Source organism: Excalfactoria chinensis, chromosome 5 (assembly GCF_039878825.1).
Source record: "Excalfactoria chinensis isolate bCotChi1 chromosome 5, bCotChi1.hap2, whole genome shotgun sequence".
NCBI classification, from domain to species: Eukaryota; Metazoa; Chordata; class Aves; order Galliformes; family Phasianidae; genus Excalfactoria; species Excalfactoria chinensis.
Window position 1 is genome coordinate 4,096,891 of NC_092829.1, and position 20,600 is coordinate 4,117,490.

The 20,600-nt window shown below is 44.9% G+C and overlaps 1 protein-coding gene across 5 annotated transcripts in view; it reads right to left on the minus strand.

Annotated features, from left to right (window-relative positions):
• Window positions 1-20,600, minus strand: part of SLC35F4 (solute carrier family 35 member F4) — a 97,410-nt gene that overhangs the window by 30,670 nt on the left and 46,140 nt on the right. The window contains exon 1 of one of the 5 annotated variants that reach the window (XM_072337962.1): window positions 1,167-1,417. The exons of 3 other annotated variants lie outside the window; for them this stretch is intronic. In XM_072337962.1, coding sequence (XP_072194063.1) covers window positions 1,167-1,242 — 76 coding nt within the window. In that variant the 5' untranslated portion in view covers window positions 1,243-1,417. Of the gene's footprint in view, window positions 1-1,166; window positions 1,418-20,600 lie in introns of those variants that run through there. One more of the 5 variants, XM_072337960.1, reaches the window with a different exon arrangement.

Genomic DNA, 20,600 nt, shown 5'->3' on the forward strand with positions numbered 1-20,600 from the left:
CAATTGCCTGCTGTACCAAAACCGAGTCCTGCTTGTAAACAAAGCCGGTCTGATCCAGGTAGATTGAAGAGCTTTAAGTCATGCTCTGCTGTGCAGTTCCTCTTTGCTTTTATGTAGTGCCGAATTTAACTCGCAAAAAAAAAAAAGGAATCACAATTTTGCTGCTGGTCAGAATAGCAAAGATCAGGACAGAGACAGCACAGCACGCACCTTGCAATTTTCCAGCTCAAGTATTCCTAAGAACACACCACACCTGGCAGGAAGAGAATTCATTACGGGCAGAACAAGCAACTTTGGAAAGCAGCACTCAGAGCTCTGAAACGTCTGACATCGAATGTAATAAACTTGCAACAGCACAGTTAAAGCCTGAGATTTCAACAGACAGTAAGAAAACGACACCACCTCGAACCAGAAAGGTAGGAATGTATTTTAGGAAGTTTTCCTTTCAACTTTTGATTTCTACTACACATATCCCTGCTGTACATTCCCTGCATCACCATCCTAAATGCAGCGATCTCTCGCTGGACGTCTCCAGGTATCCAGCTGACACTGAGCTGTGCTGTGAAGTTGGCATGCACTCTGCAGGGAACGAGCCGTGTTTCTGCACTTTGTGCTTGGCTGTCATGTCAGCGAGAGCACAGCACGGGCTTCACAGTTCCTATCTTGTGGTTTCTGTATTAAGGAATTGCTTCAGAGCTGACGCCTCTGAATAGAAGGGGGGAAAGCAGTGCAAAAGAGCAACTGCCATCTGGAGCTGAGGGACGGCAGGCACAAAAAGTTGGTGCCTCTGTCTTTAAAACAACGATAGACCTGGGACATGTTATTAATATACTAACCATAAAATCAATAGCACAGTACAGAGCTCATTTCCCAGCCTTTTGAAAAGCCAGAATGGAAGCACAAGAACTTTCTTGTTCTTCTTTCAACGTTAGTTTCTCCATCAGAAATCACTCACACAGCAACCGAATGCACAAAGAAGAAATGCAACTGCACTTATCCTAGATGATATTAAAGTGTGAAAAATGCTACCGAAGCATTAGTTACTTAAAAAAACATACAAATACATCCACGCACACACACACGTTCCTTTGCATGGAACACAGCAGGAGCAGCATGCAAAGTAAATTCCTGCCTAGCCTGAAATATAAAGGAGAAAAAGCATTTACCGTCTGACACGGGCGAATTTAATTCGGAAACACTGTAGGATGGTAACGGTGCCACTCTTGCTGAATGTTTCTTCATCTTTTGGAATTGCTCCTACTCACACGTTCGCTTGCCTTTGGTCTGCATCACTTTTGGTCCCAAGTACTATAGTAAACACGGCTGGGGCTGGTGGCTGGATGTTGTTCTGAAGATGCTGCAGTAGGCTATGAGTACTGATTTGCTGTTTCCCTGGGAAACCATTTGCAACACATTCAAACAATGCTTGACCTCTGCTAACACTTTTCTTTTATTCAATTGTTAAACACGGCAGATAAAATATATTTATATTTGCTATTGCTCTTCTCTAACTTGAAAGCACTGCAGTCCCTTTGTAGGAAAAGAACGATTCCACATCAGATATCTGCTCTGTGTTAGCAGAGCAGACAGGAGATTTCTCAGACAACTGCAAGGGAATTATGCAATGCAATTTTCTGGTTCCTTACACTGTGACAATGTATGTATGATTACAGTAATTGTTTTAAAGAAACTTTGAATAATGCGACTCCTATAAAGCCACTAAACCAGGAATGCATTGGGTGAAGGAGTCGGTAACATCAAGCTCCTTCTTCAGCTAACAAAGCAGTGGTATTGCAGGAGTCTCTCCTCTTTTAATGCCCTACAAAAACTGTCACAACGAAGAGATATATATAGGCCACAGTTGGTCCACCTTCTTCCCCTGAGGCAGGCAGGACATTTTAACCCTCTTTCTTCTAAATCCAATCTCTTCTATCTCTTTGTTATTTCTACTATTGGATGTTGTTCACTCAGAGCACTAAGAAAGTTTCATTGAGCAAACCATTCCATTTCCATTCGATATATTTATTAGAGCAACTGTGAAAAACAAATTTAGAACAGATTTCCCAGAGAGGTGGTGGGTGCCTAATACAACAGTGCCCCATCCCTGAAGACACCCAAGGTCAGGGAACGGGGCTCTGAGCTCCTGATCTGATGTCCCTGCTCATTGAAGGGAGTTGGATCAGATGGCCTTTGAGGGTCCCTTCCAACTCAAACAATTCTTCAGTTCTCTATTCGCAATGCCAAAAAATCTTGCTTTGTGCCTTTGCTAGCAACTGGAACTTGGTCTTCCATCTCTTCCTATAGAGCCAAACAGGGAGACATTACTGGAAGGCAATAACGTGATCTGTAAAAGATAAAGAATCTTTAACCCAAAAGGTCACGTGCTGGGCTTCCTAAAAGCAGCCAGCACGCATCTCAAATGCTTTACACTGCAACAAGAGCCTCTTCTGGGCACAAAATAGTTATTGCATAGGACATCAGCTATGGCAATTCTTCCCCTGAGTATTGTAAGGTATCAGTCCATGACATCACCATACCCACGGGATGTAGGAAGCGGCTCCAAAGGCTTCAGGGCAAAGAAGTCAGCAGTCTAGGATATGATCTTAAATGCACCATCTTGTGCTGCACATCTTTTACTCCTGTTTGCGTGATCTGCACTCTTTATCATTAGGGAGTGATGACACAGTAAGAATCAATGGCTAATGCAATGGAAAAGAATGAGATATGAAGGCTTTCTGTTCCAGTGCAGAGAACAACAGCACTGGGACATGCTACACAAGAAGAATGGGGGAAATAAAGGGTTACAGTCACTTGTTTTTCCACCCAGCACATGTTCTCCTGGGATGCCTACAGCTCTGCTCTTGGACCTTCACTTCATCCCCTGGGACTGATAAGTCTCACCGCCCTGACAGTTTCTCCCCAAGCATCACAATGCATCCCAATACACTAAACAGCTTTTACTGCTTATCTGCATTCAGATGATTTCCCACACTGTGTAACAAGTGCTATTCCAAAGAAAATTATCTTCCCAATTTGCAGAAGGAATGTTATTCTCCTCTGCGAAGTGCTGAGAGTCAGCAGACTTTGTGATAGAGTAATCACAAGTTAAGTAATTGCTGGCTCCGCAATCACAAGGCTATCTATTAATACACGTCTAGTCCTTGAGCGTTTATATAACATAAACAATACAACACAGATGGTTTTGAGAAGACCATTTCTGCAAATAGGAGCTTGTAATGGAATCATTAACGAACCCTAACAATGGTGAGGGTGAAATGCATGAGATGATGTCAAGCAATTTGAGACATTTCTTTCAGCTAATTTCAACGTGGTTGCATCGGAAAATAGCCTGCTTGGTATTTTTCTTTTGAAGGAAGATGAGCTATCATTTCAACGCAGTAACTCAGAAGTAATTCAAACTTAACAAAAAAAGCTTTTAAGTACCAACCCCAGTCATCTCTGCTTTGTACAACAATTAGAAGAGAAAAGAAGCAGATATAAAACTGCTTCAAAAACGCGTGACTGGTCCCTGTACGCACCACTGAAGAACACAGATTGAAAAGCATCAGCTTCTTTGGCTACACAGGTCTGAGCTTTGGCCATCCATTTCTGCTCCTGATGTGAACAGCTGATGGCATTTATGCAGGTGATGCTATTGATGCAGGTGCTCTGATCCTGCCTGTGTACCCCCCATCTTCTTTCTAATCATACGAAAGAGAGGAACAAATTAATATGGAGTTGAAGGGAGAGAAGCAAGCAGTCTTTTTCTCCTGAAGTACACCTGACACAAATCCACACCCACACGTGGTGTTTCATGTCCAAGTTTACCAGGATGGCATGTCAGTTACTCCACAGACTGCAAGTCAACATGAAATCTGCTGATACTCGCATTTATGTGTGGTACCACAGTGGGAAAAACATGGCTTGCCTTCCCAAGAGTAAAGTAGTAGAGTATACACAGCGTATATTATAACCCAAACTGCAGGCCAGGAAGCTACACATCTGTTCCTACTTAAGGCAAACACTGTTAAGACCCCAACCAATGCCCTAAAGCCAGGTGAAATATCCTTTCTCTGGTTTCAGTGTAGATGGCAGCCACTGAATTAGCGTGCTTCAGTTCAGCTCCCTCAGCCCCACAGCCCAAGGATATTGGTGAGGCCACAGACCAGCCTCCTGCCCAGCACAGACACAGTGTGTGCTGCCCACCACAGCCTCTGTCCCTCAGTAAATATTAATGCAGTAAATATTAATGCAGCTGAGCACATGGAGAAGCTGCAAGGCTGCTGACTCATGCACCTGTTAGCAAACCAGTGCTGCAAGCCATCAGAATTAGGGAGTACTGAATCACATTTGCTAACGAGGGCTCCGCATCAGAACAGGACTGATGCTATCAAAACATCGACCGCCCTCTTGGCTGTGGCACTCCAGCCACAGATGTACTTGGTTCCTGCTGACAAAGCTGGCAAGTGACAATAAACCATTTGCAGGTGTATCCTGGGGTGAGACACAAATAATAAGGTCCCAAATAAGGACACTCCACCACTCTGTCTCACTACTTCATTAGGAGTACATAGAGCAGAACTGGTCAACTCATCAAGCCATGCCAAGTTTGGTTTGGAGGGCTTTTTTTTTTTTCCTCTCTATATGGGAAAGAACTGACAACCAAAACTACAGTATTAATATAATCCCACTGAGAAGTGATGGATCATCTGATCCCAATGAAGATGACAAGTGTGCTATTGCCCCAGGGAGACAGAATCATCTCAGCTAAAGGCAAATAGCTGCAGAGGTACACAGAGCGTGTTGATAATGGGATTCATTTCACCTGGCTTTGAACATCAAAGTCTGAAACACCGAAACCTTTTAAAGGTGAATGGTGAGAAGCTGGTATCTCCAGAAGACAGCTTGCCTGGTCTCCTTTACATGCCTGTTGCAATCTGAAATTAGGAATGCACTGAATGGGTTCATTTCTGTCCAGTGAGGTGACTTGCTCACCCCTGGCCATTTTAGATATTAAGTTAGGACAGATGCTTCCAATGGGAAACACTGCTAATGCTTGTTAGAGATATGAAAAGACATTCTTTGACTCTAATTGGCTCCAGAACAGGGTTCAGATCCAAAACTGCAGTCACTGTTTGTTTTGTACAAAGCTAGTTACAAGATCAGTATGCAATCCACCTTCTGTAGGCCCTGCAGCCAACAGGTCAGTCTGTTCCCAATTACTAGACCATAATACCCTCATAAACATGACTTTACTGGCTCTTGCAGGCCAAGCGTGTGTTTTAAGACGACAAGCTAAAGGACTGTTATCAAGTTAATTTTACCATGCTGGAATATAAATTAGATGCAAGACATAGAAGAGATAAACAGTCAAACCGAGATCAAAATGGATGGATCCTACAAAAAGCATTTCTGTGTAAAAGAGAATTCAAGGCTTTAGTTTGAACATTCACCAGAAGCAAGCAGCAAGTGTTACCTGATTTAAACAGCAAACTCGGTCCAAAACAGCTTCCAAGGCATGCAGAAAAAAAAACAATTGTAAATCTCTCTGCTGTGCCAGACTGTATCACATGGATTATAGAGAATCATATCCTGAATTCCTCGCTTTGCCTTACCTCACTGGCTTAAATACTGTTGGGTCCCAAAATATCAAGCCTATACTGAGAGGAACGCAATAAAACCTAAGTCATGATCCTTTGACCCTCACCAGTGTATGTGCACATATCACATGTGGACAAGAGAGTGCAAAATATTTCTCTGTCTGCTTGTTGCAGGAGCAACAATTGCTTCTACACACATCCAGTGGCTGCTTGACCAATGCCTGCCCCTTCCAACACAGAGATGTGGCAGTTCATCCATCCCCATGCTTGGGTCCATGAGACACAGGACAACTCTGACTCAGAGAAATACAGAAGTGCTTGGAGGGTCCTATTGGACCTGGGGTCTGATGAGTGATTTTGCAATGGTGTTCCAGCCTGGGAACTGCTGCTCCCAGCCATCCTTTGGCTTGTGGCAGAAAGACTGCCTTACCCTTAACTTCCCTATCAACACACATACTCTGTTTAAGAACATTCGTACCGAAGACACACCGAAGTCTCACATATTGTGAGACACAGAGATACAACTTTATCCAGCTTTTCTGGCATTCTGCAAATACCTAGAAGCAGAAGATTCATTTCCGACTAAAATATCACCTAATCACCACAAGCACCGCTGCTGAACGTGAAGAGATTTTAATTCCCTTGAGGGCTGAGTGTTTATATACCGATCTCCAGAGGCTCATGTTAACACGGGTTGCTATTTTCAGCCTAGGAATTCACTCTTTACTACCCACCCTGTTTTCTAGTGGGAATTGAAAAAAAAAAGCAATACGTTCTATTTTTGCACTTCCCAAGCAGGCAGTTTACAGAAATAAGATTAATGGGACTGGGTAAACATCTACACAGAGATGATGATAGGAAGATTTGCAGCTTGCTGTCATGCAGAGCAGGAAAGCTTCTCCCTGCTGTTGCAAAGCCACTGCTTTTCCAGCAAACCCCAAAGAGCTGTAGCTAAACAGATGGCAGCTGGACCCTGGGCTGCTGGCTCTGACAGCACTGTGACACCAGGAGTTAAAAGGCTTCGATCATGGATGGACAGCCGTGCAATGGCTGCAAGAAGCCAGCTCACATCATCTGATGATACACAGCACACAACGCTCTGCTGCTTACCACCAAACCCGAATTATCTGATGGCTGCCCCAGTCCTAGCACCTCCCACTAGAAGTAATTCCACAGTTCTCAAAGTAGGAGATCTATCTCATCCCTGGAGGCATTCAATGGCAGGCTGCAGGGGTCCTGGGTATCTTGGTCTAGTGAGTAGCAACCCTATAGGGTTGGAGCAGGGTTGGTACTAGGTGGTCTTTAAGGTCCCTTCCAGCCTAACCCATTCTATGATTCCATGACTTGGAACTACTAACATCTGTAGTTTTTGTAAAGCTTTTAATTCAATATAGGATTTCACAGACCCGACAACTAGTATTTCTGAGTTTTCCCTGGGGATAGCAGGAAATTGAAGATTTCTTTTAATAAAATAAACTTCAGATTTTCCTTAGCCACATGACTTTTTGAGTAGAACCCCCTCCCCCTCTATAATGATTATGAGATATGCACTGACATCCCCCAAGCTGGCAATCAGAGAACCACAGAACGGCTTGGGTTGGAAGAGACATAAAAGATCATCAATGTCCAATCTCCCTGCTGCAGTCAAGGAGACCTCATAGCAAGTAAATAAGAAGAAATACCAATGTTGAGCATGGGTAACCTTTCATTTTTACACTACGTGTTTTATGGGAACAGAGTGAATATACCTCAGCTTAGACATAACCTCAGCACTTTGGTATCATTGGAAACAAGACCTGAATTTCAGGCTGACCAAATCATTAGATGTTACCTCTAAAATTAGGAATTCGTCCTCGATCATGTTTGCAGAACAACAAGGTGCACAATGTAAAACCAAAAACTGATTGGAGAGGAACCTTACTTCAGCAGCACTGTGCACACCGTGCCAGTGGCATCACAGCCTCCATTGGGTTGAATCGATCCTGCTGCCCTCATCCTGAATCAGTAAGGCAAGGTTTGTTTAGCACCACTTCGTAAACTGCAGCTTACAGGCTTTACTGAGAGCCAGGCACAGCAAAGAGCAAGAATCTTATGAGCAACACACAGAGATTTCATTTGTAGAATGCACAGACCTCATCGGAAGGATTCAATCTCAGCATTCCCTGCAATCCAGCCTCCCCACTTGAGAAGCAGCACTGGCAAAACTCTGAGCCAATGAGATGCTTTGAGCTTCTGAAGCACTGTCTGAGTGAGTCTGGGCGTCCCTCGTCAAAAGTCACCTGAATTTCAAACTCCATGCAAGTTTAAAAGAGGAGAAGAAAGGCTCCCACTTCAGCCTGGCCAGTGAAACCTGCTGGCGTAAAACAGCGTGGGGTGATGTCCAACTCACAGTCTGCAGCAATAGCAAAGAGTAAGACTGGTATCAATCCAAATACCCAACACAGACAGAATAATAGTCAGAAGCTCAACACTTATTGGTGTGGTTTTTTCTTGTTGCTATTCGGTTTTGTCTCTTCTCACCCCATGAAAACAGTTTAAACATAATTGCATGCCCGATTATTACTTGCCTTCCCCATGCATTATTAACAAAACTGCCACAAATGAAATAAGCTGTCTACATTTTCTAATTCCACAATTATGAAATGCTTCGTCTTTACCACAGGAGAGCATTTGAGTTGAGACAATTTTCATTTCGCGCTTGTCGTCATGACTGTGGTGCATGTCAATGACAAAGTAAATCACTTCTCCTATTTGCTATCTTTTGTGTAGCCAGCAGTTAACGAGAGCTCTTTAGGCTTTTTGCAGTACCACTACCACAACGGAGCAGCAGGCTCTCCATGTTCTGCAATGGGAGCAGGAGCTTGCACCATCCAACACTGCAGTCCCCACCACCCAGATGACAGCACGAAGGTTCTTGGGTGGAGAAACACAGTATTACTAAGAATCATAGCATGGCTTGGATTACAAAGGACCTCAAAGACCATCTTGTTCCAACCCCAAAGGTGAAGGAAAAATGACCAATTTTTAGGGCAAATACAGCACAAAGAAACAGCATTTCTTTTCCCGTTGGTGGTGCTCCATTACATTTCTAATTTTCTATTTCGCAGCCCCTCTAATTTGAAAGGCCGGGTGCAGCATCTGCAGACATTTTGAAGCAAGAGCTGAAGCTTCAGAAAAGATCTGAAAAAGGATAGAGGGATCAGAGGTTGAAATAACAGCATGTGTGTGAAGATGGAAAGAACCAGGGTCGAGCACTTAACAAAGACAGGGGAAACAGCAAAGCAGTCGTCATGCATATAAGAGGTCCCTGCACAAAAGAAAGGATTAATTATGGACAACTCTGTTGACAGGGCCAGAAGCAAGAGAATTTAATTGTATTAATGAAAAGTTCTGTCAGCAGATGAACTGTTTAACAAGGAGAACAGTGAACCGCTAAATGGGATGATACCAGGTACAGAATTCCCACTGCAGGAAGAGTTTTCAGACAAAGCTGTCTGGCATGTTTGAAGTGGAGCTGATTCCACCTCAGAGCACAAGAACAGAGTATGTCCACTTCCTATTGTAAGGTGACTTTAAGAAACAGTTCTACCCCTCAGTGAAGACCACAGCTCCAGCTAAACATGCATTTAGAAACCTGAGTCCTTCAAAGTGACCACATTTAGGTACTTATATCCTCATGGCTGTACAAGCCTTGGATTTCATTTTCCTTATCCCATTCATTCACCGAGTTTATTTTCAGCAACCAACACTGCTCTAACAACAAAAAGGTGCTAATGATAAAACTAGCCATTATTTGTTGAGCTAAGAATAAAAACTAGGGTGAAAGAAACACACTCCTAGCTCAGAATGGGTCTCAGAAGTAGGATGCTCTGCTGCCTTCCCAGCTAAGCACCCCCTTATTGCACGCAAGTCACTTAAAGTTGTGTTTTCCAACCTGTGTAGCACAGGCAACTCAGGACCACTGTTAACGACAAACCAAAATGCTAGTAAGAAAAGCAAGCAGTGCCAGCAAGCCTTACTTCCTATTTAGGATTCTGTGCCATTTTTGGAAGGAACTTAGATCTCTAAAAGTCAAAATAGTTTGACACCCACCAGCATCTGGCACAGGACTTTAGGAAATTCCCCAGGCTGATGTGAAACCTTACAAAGATTCCCAAAGCAGAGTCAGGGTTTCTCATAGAAGGGGCCCAAGCTTGGCTTCAGGAGCTGATACTGAACACTATGTTGTAGTTTTCTAAGGAGACCGAGCAAGTCCTGATTTAATGGGCAATATATTCAAATTCAATTCTAGTTTAGGCCCTATTCTATATTAATTTCCTGGAGCTCTGATGGTTAGATATAAAACATGTTACCTCCTGTTTTCTGCTATTTTATTTAAAAGCATTTTTATTTTCCATGTTCGTTGCTGATCTGCTGCCAGCGTATCTTTGCCTCTGCAAAATTCCAGCCACGTTTATTAGTAATGATGAAACAAAAGACCAGAATCTCATCTGCAAGATATCAGTCTTAGTCTACTGCAGCCAGTGCTTGCAATTAGGTAACTGTGGTTGTAAAGACTCAGCACAAAAAGTCTTCTATCACCTGCAGAGCCCTTCTGAAATGAACTGACCGTTTCAGAAGGTGCCAAAGCTGGGTGCCAAAGCCCATCCATGGTCTTCATGAGGGGTACCACAGGGGATGTTCATGTATCCCTGGTCCAGCAGAGGAAGGAGCTTAATTCTTTCTTTCCCCAAGAATCTGGGGCCATTAGAAGCCACAGAAAAATCAGATGTTTCCAGTTCTGTTAGCGTGAGTCTGAAAAGTAACCAGTGCTGAAATTGGAGATAAGTCTTTTGAATGGTAGAAATCTTTTCAGTTTTTACAGTAGAAATTTTCTATAATTCTCACAGTACGATTCTTTTGTGATAGAAATTCAAAAAATTGGTAATAAAATCTCCAACCTTTTGTGAGTACTTCTTGTCTAGTCTTTGTATAATCCCCCCTAATGCCTTTCAGTGTAAATCTCTACTATGTGCAGCATCTTATTAGCAAGACAACGAAAATAACACAAGAAACCTCTACCGAGCAGCATAAGGGGATTAAGGAAGGATTAAACAGTAGTGACACAATGAAAATGTTGAAGCTGTGTATTCACTATAAGTACTCTGCTTTTAACACTCTCGCTGGTTCAGTTACCCAAGCCTTACGATTGTCCTTTGGGGATGTGTGGCAGCAGGTCCCAGCCTACATCTCATGACTTGGGGCCGCTTCTCCAACATAAGAAGAGGGATAAGGATCCTGTTCTTATGAAAAGCTGAGTGCTTATGTACCAGAAAACGGACAGTAACAGTTAATAGGATCTTTCTAGACAGCAGATCTTTGCATTTCTTTAGGATGATGAGACACTTCTAGCAATGAGAGGTTATTACCTGAAAGGTCTCCATCCCACTCACAGAGTATCTCTTGCAGAGATCCTTCCGGAGCTCACCCTCCCAACACACATCTCCAGCAGGGGAAGCACACACAGAACCAGAGACAGATTTTGAGGTCCAGCTCCATACAAACCCATTTTGTCTAGCAGTCACTTGAATGATAATTATCCTCAGGCCCTCATTCCACTCACAGCATTCGCTGCTGGTACTAAATGAAGTGGTTGGAAGTGGAATTGCTCAGATCCACGCTCCTACAGAGATCTCTGCCAGGGAAGAGATGTGCCTTTGCTTACAGCAGTTCCCAAATGTAGGGGGCTGAGATCTGCAGCCTGTGGGGAGAGCAGCCACCCCCAAGCAGCATCTGTGCCCTACAGCAGGCTCTCACCTTGAAAAACTGGTCCTTAATCCAAAATACATCCTTACTGAATACTTAAAATCAAGCCTATTTACTGCAAGAGAGCACAGTATTGATCTGGCAACGGTTTAACTTGTCAGAGGTAAATCAGGGCCCCCTGCAGGATTCTATTAAGTTATTGGAAGACTCATCTCCTCATTAGGGAAAACACTGTGTGCAAATAGCTCTATATCTACAATACAAGTAACACGGCACCAAGTGTTCACGTACAACCTTTGCCGGCTAGTGGCATCTTTGAGCTGAGGACAGCATCTCTTTTACAATAAACTGTAGGTGTGCATCACTCACCAGGTTGTTGAGGGGTAGGAGCTGCCACATCTGGTCACAGAATCATACAACCATAGAATCACTTAGACTGGAAAAGAGCCCCAAGATCATCCAGTTCTACTGCCAACCCGCTCCCACCGTGCCCTTTAATCATGTCTCCCAGAGCCAGCTTTTCTATAGGGGTCTCTTTGCAAGGTGAGATATGGCAAAGAGATCCCTTTGGGAGCACTGCTCCACAGGTAACACGAATGCAATATCATGGTGCAGAGGCCCTGACAAGCTCACAGACTTCTCTGCCTCTTACAGATGCATCTTGGCAGCAAAAGTAAAACTTGCATCAGTTTTTCATGCACACAAAACGCCTGCAGGCTTCGCTCTGTGGGAGCTCAGTGCAGATGCAGCTTGCTGGGAGAGCTCACTCCAACTAAGAACCTTTCTTCCCCTCTCCATCAAATCTTCAAGTGTCTCTAAGAATAAAAGAACAAGGGAAAAAAGACTCCCATGTGTCTGCTCAGCTCCAATGCCTTCCCAGTCTGCAGGCTGACCCTACTGCAGCTCACCCAGCGATCTGCATGCACTGCACACACAGCTTGCTCTAATGAGGCAGACTCCATGCACTCACCCTGGGGATAAACATGTCCTTCTGTGTCATGCCGGCTCCTTTCCAGGAGGCTCTTATTTGAGCTCCCCTGACCTCTGCTGTGCTCTTACTTAAACAGAAGCCTTTCCCTCAGGGATTGTCCCATAATCGCTATTTTGAACTCTATGGAAGACTGTCAGTTTTACTGCAACACATTGCCCAGGATGTCTTTCTCTGCTCTCAGCAACCCTACTGTGGCAGAGCTTTGCCAACGATCACCTCCTTGGGTTTTTAAAGCAAGAAAAACTCATCATGAATCCAACTAATTACTTCAAAATGATGCTGCATAGGGTTTCATTCATTGTTCTTTCATCTCTCCTTTCTCTTTTGTACGTATTCCCCTGCCCTCTGCTCTTTCCACTGTTGGATTCTGAGCATTTAGCTCGATTCCCATCTGAATGCCAAAAGCAATAAGATACACGTGAAAGAACAGAGACACAGGATAGCCCACCAGAGACGAGGGTTCTCTGCATGTTACCAAGCTGGTCATTAAAGTGGAGTAGTGCTCTAGCTAATGAAAAAGGGTAGGAAGAGACTGCATGGTCTTAGAGCAGCACTTCAGCCGTGCCCTCCCAAGCCAAACTCTCTGCCAAAAGCTTGCTACACCATTAGCATGGCAGGTAACACAGCACAGATAGGAAAGCAGCTCTCCAAGATAAACCATCGGGAAGTCAAATAAGTCAAATTCAGCTTTGACCTCCTCTTCTGTAATCCCAGCTGGTTTAAGATAGCTATTTAAACTCTCTCACCGAAGATGGAAAAGCACATGGAAAACGCAGAGTGAAGCAGCTGCTCTCACCCCAGCGTAGCTCTGTGCATTAGAGCAGGATGCCAAAAACTTGTCTTGGCATGTGAGCACACAGCAGGCTTTGGAGAGAGAAGTTGGAGGCTTTTGAGCTAACAAAGAAGAATTATTTTGAGCTCTTTGCAAGCAAACACCTTTTACTGGATCATCTATCTGTGGTTTGGTTTTCTAGAGCAGAGCCTTGGGTTACGCAGCTGTAGAAATGAGAAATCTGGCAACCACATACTCTGCAGCTTTTACTATCACCTGTGCCTTCCTAACCAGAAGCTCAATTTAATTACAAAAGCTGTGCTAAGCACAGATGCCAAAAGCACAGTCAAAAGCCTGAAACTATTTTCCTGGTGGCAGGTAAAGAACTCTTTCTCTTTGCAGAGTCAAGAAGCATCTACCAAAGTAGCCCCTCTTCTGCCACTCTGTCCCTTTGTTGCTCCAGCTGCAGGCAGTCAATGCTGTTGAGATTCTTCCTAAAGCACAAAGCAAATTAGAGGACAGAAGTGATGCCTGCAATGAGATCTGGCTGCTCGTTCCACTTGCAGTGTCCATTTCCTATGCTAACTCTCCCAGCATGGCCAGGAGCAAGGAAACAAGCTCCTGTGGCACAAGTAAAGCAGCCACAGGCTTCACCTCCTTAGGACCCTCCCTACAGAGCTCACAGATGTCCAGAAACTTGAATAGATTGTTTCTCTGCCAATTTCCAGTACTTGCTTGGGTCAGCAGAGCTTGTAAGCATGAAAGCTCAGCCAAGTACGGAGCTGCTAAGTAACATGTCCTCTGGTTATGGGTCTACACGGGCTGCAAGCAGTGGGCAGAATCCCAGCATCATCTGTCTCCGCTTTGCTGTGCAAAGTGTTTGAGTTGGAAGGGACCTTTAAGGGTCACCTGGTCCAACTCCCCTGCAATGAACAAGGACACCCACAGCTCCATCAGGTGCTCAGGACCCCGTCTTTGGGTGTCTCCAAGGATGGGGTATCCACCACAGCTCTGAGCATAACTCACCCCAACATGACCACAGTGCAAACCGCCTCCCCCAGCAACAGTCAGATCAAGCTAACAGCTCCAGCATTTGACAAATGCCTACGATCACATGCAAACAAGTAACCAAAGCCAAGGACTTGAGATGTTTCACCATGGGGACAGAAGAACGTCTGTGGTCACTCACTGCGAATCTCCTATCCCTTAAAAACAGAAGGGACCTTCCTAAAACTCCCTTAGCACTCTGAGCAAATGACTGACCCAGAGCAGCTGTCAACCTTTCTGTGTGCTCTGGCCTCTCCACCTGTAATGCACTGCTGGAGGTCAGGCTTTTCCATCCATGCTCAAGTCTCAAACAGAAAAGTGACCTGATTTCCAGGAGTCCTGAGCACCACAAATTCCCATTGAAATCAAGGATAACAACAACATTCAGCACCTCCAAAAACGAGGCCATGTACTCTTCGAGGCACACATTTAGAAGCGAGTTTGAAAATCTGGCCTGCTAATTTTACTTTCCAACAAACTGCTTCTTATTTATAGCTCAGACTGAATCAAGTATAGAGCGTAGTATCCACCCAGGAACTGGGGTGAAAGGCAAGAATGAGGACAAAAAAAAACGCGAGAGGAATTTAAAAGGTTTGAAAGGAGAGAGGGGGAGGGAAGGCAGTGATTTTCTTCAAGCAGAATTACACTGGATATCTGAGAAAAGGACAGTGCATCATACAGGGCAGAGTCACAAAGCAGCTGGCAATGCTCAGCACTGCAGACTGTCGGGTAACCAAGCAGTGATGCTATCCAAAATGTGGATTTTGAGCTGTGAATGCAGAAACTGGAGGCTTTCCTTGCAGCTCTATAAACAAACACTCCAAATCCTGTGAAGTCCAGAATAATTACATATACAGCAGTCACCTTGTAGGAATGCACTGAGTTGGATATCTCTACTTCCTGCTAAGTGTGAACTGTGAGGATACAATGCAGGTACACGCACTGCTTCTCCTTGATGTGATTTTGAAGCCAAGTGTTGTGCTGTATTGTAAAGCACCTACTGTGAGATAAGCAGCTGCACCCCTGCCCATGGCTGGCCCTAGAGAAGAGGTCACTTCCAGGTCCAGGCCTGAGGATCACAGTCTGATCACAGTGAATTTCTGCCTGGGCAAACCCTGCTGCATCTCAGGAGAATCCATAGCTCCCTCTTGTGTCTCTACAGCACTGCTGGTACTTGCACCGAGCATGTCCAGCCACCTTTGCATCTGATCACCTCACCTTCAAGCACAAACTCACTTTGCTGGCACCGTAAATTCACGTGACCCCTATGAAGCTCAAGCTTTTAATGCCTCCTGCCTGCACATGGCACTTTCCAGGCTGCAAGGTCATAGATCAGTATCTCAAGGCAGCACTGATTGGAGCAGAGTGAACAGATGAAGTTGCCTTCCCGCACGATGCTGTGGGACAGGCACTGTATCCGGGTGCATCTGCAGGGATACGGGAGCAGTCTGCAGTGACATTCTGCTGTAATGCTGCACCCAACAAAGCTGCTGGCTTGGAGGTTTCAAAAAGTGCATTTTTAAGCCAATCAGAGAATAGCGTTTCTTACATTTTAGGAGCCTAAATTATTCATCAGCCCAAAGAAAGGAGCTTCATTTACTTATTTATTTATTCCTGAGCTCGGAACAAATCCAGAAAGAAAGAAATCAAATAAAGACGCCCTCAAAAACACACTGAAATGAAGGAAAAGACGTTCAGCATCTCACTTTTTGCAGCTATCCGAGGGCCTGACCACAGCTGCCTTAACACAGAGTATTTGCACCATCGTTCCCCCATCGATGCTTTTCACATGCTGTCCCTTTCTGATATTCATCTTCAGATTCAGAGGAAACGAAGGACCAGCTGAATCGGAGCCAAGATGCATTTGTATCCATTTTTTCCCATTTCCTCTCGTTTTATATCACCAATTATGCAGTACCATCGTGTATTAAATGGAATTAGCTTGTTGTTGAAAGGCGGCGACAGAAGGAAAAGAGATTAATACACTGCACTGTTCTCTGCTAAGCAGCTTGGTTCTGATGGATGTTACCAGATATTAGTCACCATCAAATGAACCTAATTGAATCACATGGCCACGCAGGTAATGAACCCTGCAGCAGGAACTGCTCTTCAAGGTGACCCCATCAGAGCCACAAGAATAAGGAGGGATCACGGTGCCAAATTCATATGAAAGAATCAGAGCTGGCAAGGCAGCAGCACCTTCCTGCCTTTAGTCTCTGCTAGGACACCGTGACCCCAGAGCCAGTGATGATACACTGAGTGCAAAACCACGCTTTGGGTTTTGCTTTAAAAGAAGTCACAGCTGCTATAGGAACATGCAACCAAGGGGGACACAGCTGCTATAGGAACATGCAACCAAGAGGGACACAGCTGCTATAGGAACATGCAACCAAGAGGGACACAGCTGCTATAGGAACATGCAACCAAGGGGACACAGCTGCTATAGGAACATGCAACCAAGGGGGACACAGCTGCTATAGGAACATGCAACCAAGGGGGACACAGCTACTGTTTGCTCTGGGAATCTCCACTGAATTCCCCATTTTGCTGCAATTAAAAGTCCTAAATTACTTTGGAAGAAGTTGGCTTTTTTTTGTTTGTTTTCCTTCAATCATTTTAATGCACGTTTCTAACTTTAGGATAATCCCAGGAGATTGGGTTATTATTTGCCTTCTCTTTTCCCTTTAGGAAGTTTGAAAGGGTGACTTCTATTCTACTTTGTTTGCACAGTGCTTTGAGTTGTAGCAAGAGAGCCGCTGTGAATTGATAGCCAGTGTTAATTACTCACACACTGCATTAAATCCTCTTGGAGTACTTAGCAGAACTTGAAAACTAAATTAGAGAAGTTTGGTTACTTTCAGCTTTAGGACTCTATTAGTCATTTATCCACTGGCATTGAAATTACCCAGCACTGAAGCTGGACTGATATGGACAGCATAACCCGGAGCACAAAGGCAGCACTGATTTGCACCCAAAGGACAAAGCACAAACATTACAATTCACCCAGAGCACCATCAGCTCTGTCCAGACTCTGCTGGGAGCCTTTAGGAAATAATGAGTGTGACAGCTTGTGCAAATCTATCTGACCACTGAATTTGGGCAGCTGAGTCTGGATGTTGGGCCTAGAACTCCAAAGTGTAATCTAACATGAAAATTGTCAATAGAGATCTTGTTTGTTTGACAGATCTCACACTTTGTGCTCCAGGGTCATACTAGGCTCTTACAGATCTTACATTTTACCTTGCCTCTCTGCTTTCTGCCAGCTCCTTTTAGCTTTCTAGGACATACCTCAAGCTGTGCCAGCACTGAAAACTAAACAGGTCTGCAGCTATCACACCATGATTGTGAGTGTCCCTTCAATTTGTCCCTGCTGCAACCCATGCAAGAGTCAAAGCAAGTCTCTGAGAAGAGAGCAATGACTGCAATGCATCCCCCAAGCCATTCTCCCAGAGACACTGCTCTACCAGCTCTATACATTTCCCATATACTGAATGAGAAGGTGCTTTATAAATTTCATACAAGTGCCTGCGTGGTTATTAATAGGGAGAATCATTCGTTTTTGAAGGAAGAAGGGTCGCCGCATTTCCCATCAGCTCTCTGCCATCTGATTACAGCTGGCTTGCATGAGGCACCAGGGAGCCAGATCCCTGGGCAGAAAGTGGTTCAAGCAACTCATTACCATCTCAAGCACAGACACTTGATAGTCACAACACCCAAATTCGGTATCTGTTGTAAGCAGTGAGACCTCAAGTCAGTGTGTGTGAATTGGGACAATTCATGTTCTTGCTAGCTTTGCCTTGTTTTCCTTCCAGATTTCCAGAGCAAGAAGACCAGGTGCTTATTGGCCCTCCAAAAGTCAGTGCTGACCCCAGTGGCTCTGGGCAGCCTGGTCTGGTTGATCATAATGATCATCTGGTTTCAACCCCCTCCTATGTGCAGGGTCACCAACCAGCAGACCACGCTGCCCAGAGCCACATCCAGCCTGGCTTGTTCCTAGTCGAAAACACTGAAAGAGAAACAAAAACCCTCTGCCTTCTTGAGGTTGATGAGTTGCTGGAGTTTCTAAATGCCTAAATGCTGCATTTAGGCCTTTGACACTAGATATCTTTTTCTGCCAGCTAAGGTATTGCAGCAAACAAGATGCTGCCAGTCAAAACACAACTTGTTCTTTGATTCTGTTTTTCACTAAACGAAAGGCAGAAGAAGTGCTGCACTACAAATACACACATCAGTCAAAACAACAGCCAAGCTGTCCCAGGGTGCTCACTACAGGAGGAAGGGCATCAGGAGGGCTATGTGCCTCAAAGTGCCTGCTTTGATGATGCCTCCAAGGCAACGAGGTTAGCACAACTCTGCAACAGCAGCCTACCTGAGTGCAGCAACTTGCTCCCCTATGGTACAGGCAGTACCATTAGAGCTTGAGCTCACCATCCCTTTTCTGACCTTCTTGGAAATCACAAAGGACAAAGTGCTTTAGGGTAAGGTATGTCAAAGCCAAGTTATTCTTTGTATAAAACATCCCCAAAGATCCACTTCATCACTTCTTGTATTCAACCATGACAGTACTTGGCACTGCAGGTACACCAAGAAGAGCTGATTCCCAGCCAAGACAGGTTGTGTGCAAAAAGATAGAAGAGAAAACAAGTAAATTGGGAGATAACAGAGGGATGACTGTCTTCATATCACAGAGAACACAGTTTGACATTAAAGCTTTGTCCCCTCCCAAAGATAACCAAGTACTTCATTCTCATCAGCTGAGAAACCAAGCAGTTTTGCAGAGTCCCCGCACCCTTGACGAGGATGAAGATAGGACAAAAGCAGAACCCCAAATCACCAGGCAGCCTGAGAACTTCTGCACACATTCACAGCCTCTGCTATCTGCAAAGCCCTGTATGAGCACATTGAGCTCCTGTGACTATGGGGGAAATGGGACCCATCTGTGCCCCAGCCTCAGGGACCAACTGCAAGCAGCTGCTAAGCACAGCCATGCAGCTGTCCCTTCCTAGAGAGATCTACATCACAGCACTGCAGAGGCATCCAGGAGTGGGGCTGTGGTGACAACTTCAAGGGAGAAGTTAGCACACCTTTAGCGTTAGCAGCTTACAGCTAGGAACCTACAGGAGTAGCAGGTATAGGGAAGAGATGCTTGCATTCTGAGCACAGCTTCAGCAGTGCCCAAAGCCACGGCAGGAGGAACAGGACCAACCTCTGAGAGCTGTTCCCTGTTCATCTCAGGCTCCAGCCTGCAAGGTGCCTGTAGCCAGAGCTGGGTGCATTTTTAGATCAACTTACCCAGTGCTCAGCTCAAAACCTCACGGATCAGTGCTTCAGAGAGAAAAATCAGAGCGACTGTGGGGAAGGTGTAGTTTCAGTCCTTCTCGTTTATTCATTTCAGTGCTCAGCTTAGTAATAGCCAGTGCCTGCTGAGCCGATCCAACAGTCTGAGCAGCACATCATATACACTGTTTTGACTCTTCATGCCAGGGAGCAGGGACTGCGGATGCTCACCAGAAGGGAGAGCTTCATTTTCTGCTATTTGGCGCTATTGCAAGTTGACAAGAACAACAGCTGACAGGGAAATGCAAGAGGAACTGAGGTTTTGATGCTCCCAGGGTGGACGGGCAGGGAGAAGATGGAAATGCTCAGGAAATGGCTGGAGCCAGAGACGTGACTGGCAGGATTGGTGCTGCTGGAGTCCCACAACAGTCACGTTTGAGCCACGTTTTGCTTTGCAGTCAGAGCATATTTCCCTGCCTTCCTTTTCTCCCCTCTCTGCCTCTTCTGCCTTTGTCAAAGTTTCCTCCTCACCAGAACTTGACACTGAGGTGACCTACTGTAACATTTGCTGAAGCACTTAGAAGGAAGAAGACTTTAAGGTGAGTATGCTGGAAATAGGAACCGGCATGCTCAGCATCACGGAATCATTTGAGTTGGAAGGGACCTTTTAAAAGCCCAACTCCCTGCAATGCACGGGGACACCCACAGCTCCATCAGGTGCTCTGAGCCCATTCCCTGACCTTGGGTGTCAGCCATGGTCCAAAAAGCCTAGTTGGAAACCTTCAATTTCCAAGCAGGAGTTTCAAGTAACTTCTTCTAATAAAATGATAACATTTGGGAAAACTGACATTTTCCCTTTTTGGTTTTTTGTTTCTTAAAGCCACCTGCTGTGGAAATTACCCAGCTTAGTGCTTCTGTTCCTGTAGGAAGTAAGAACAGAGACACAAAGCATCTGGTCAGTCCTGAGAAGCAGTCCGATGAGTTTGCCTTTATGTATTATTAGGTGATGGGCTACAGGACCCTCTCTGGAAGTGAGAGGCCACAACAGGAGATGAGATTTCTAAGCAGAGATCTGAGAATGAGCAGAAGGGATGGGGCTGTTACAGGATGCCTCCCTTGTACAAAGGGCAGCAGAGGTGAAAGTGTGAGGGTACTTCATGAGAAGTTG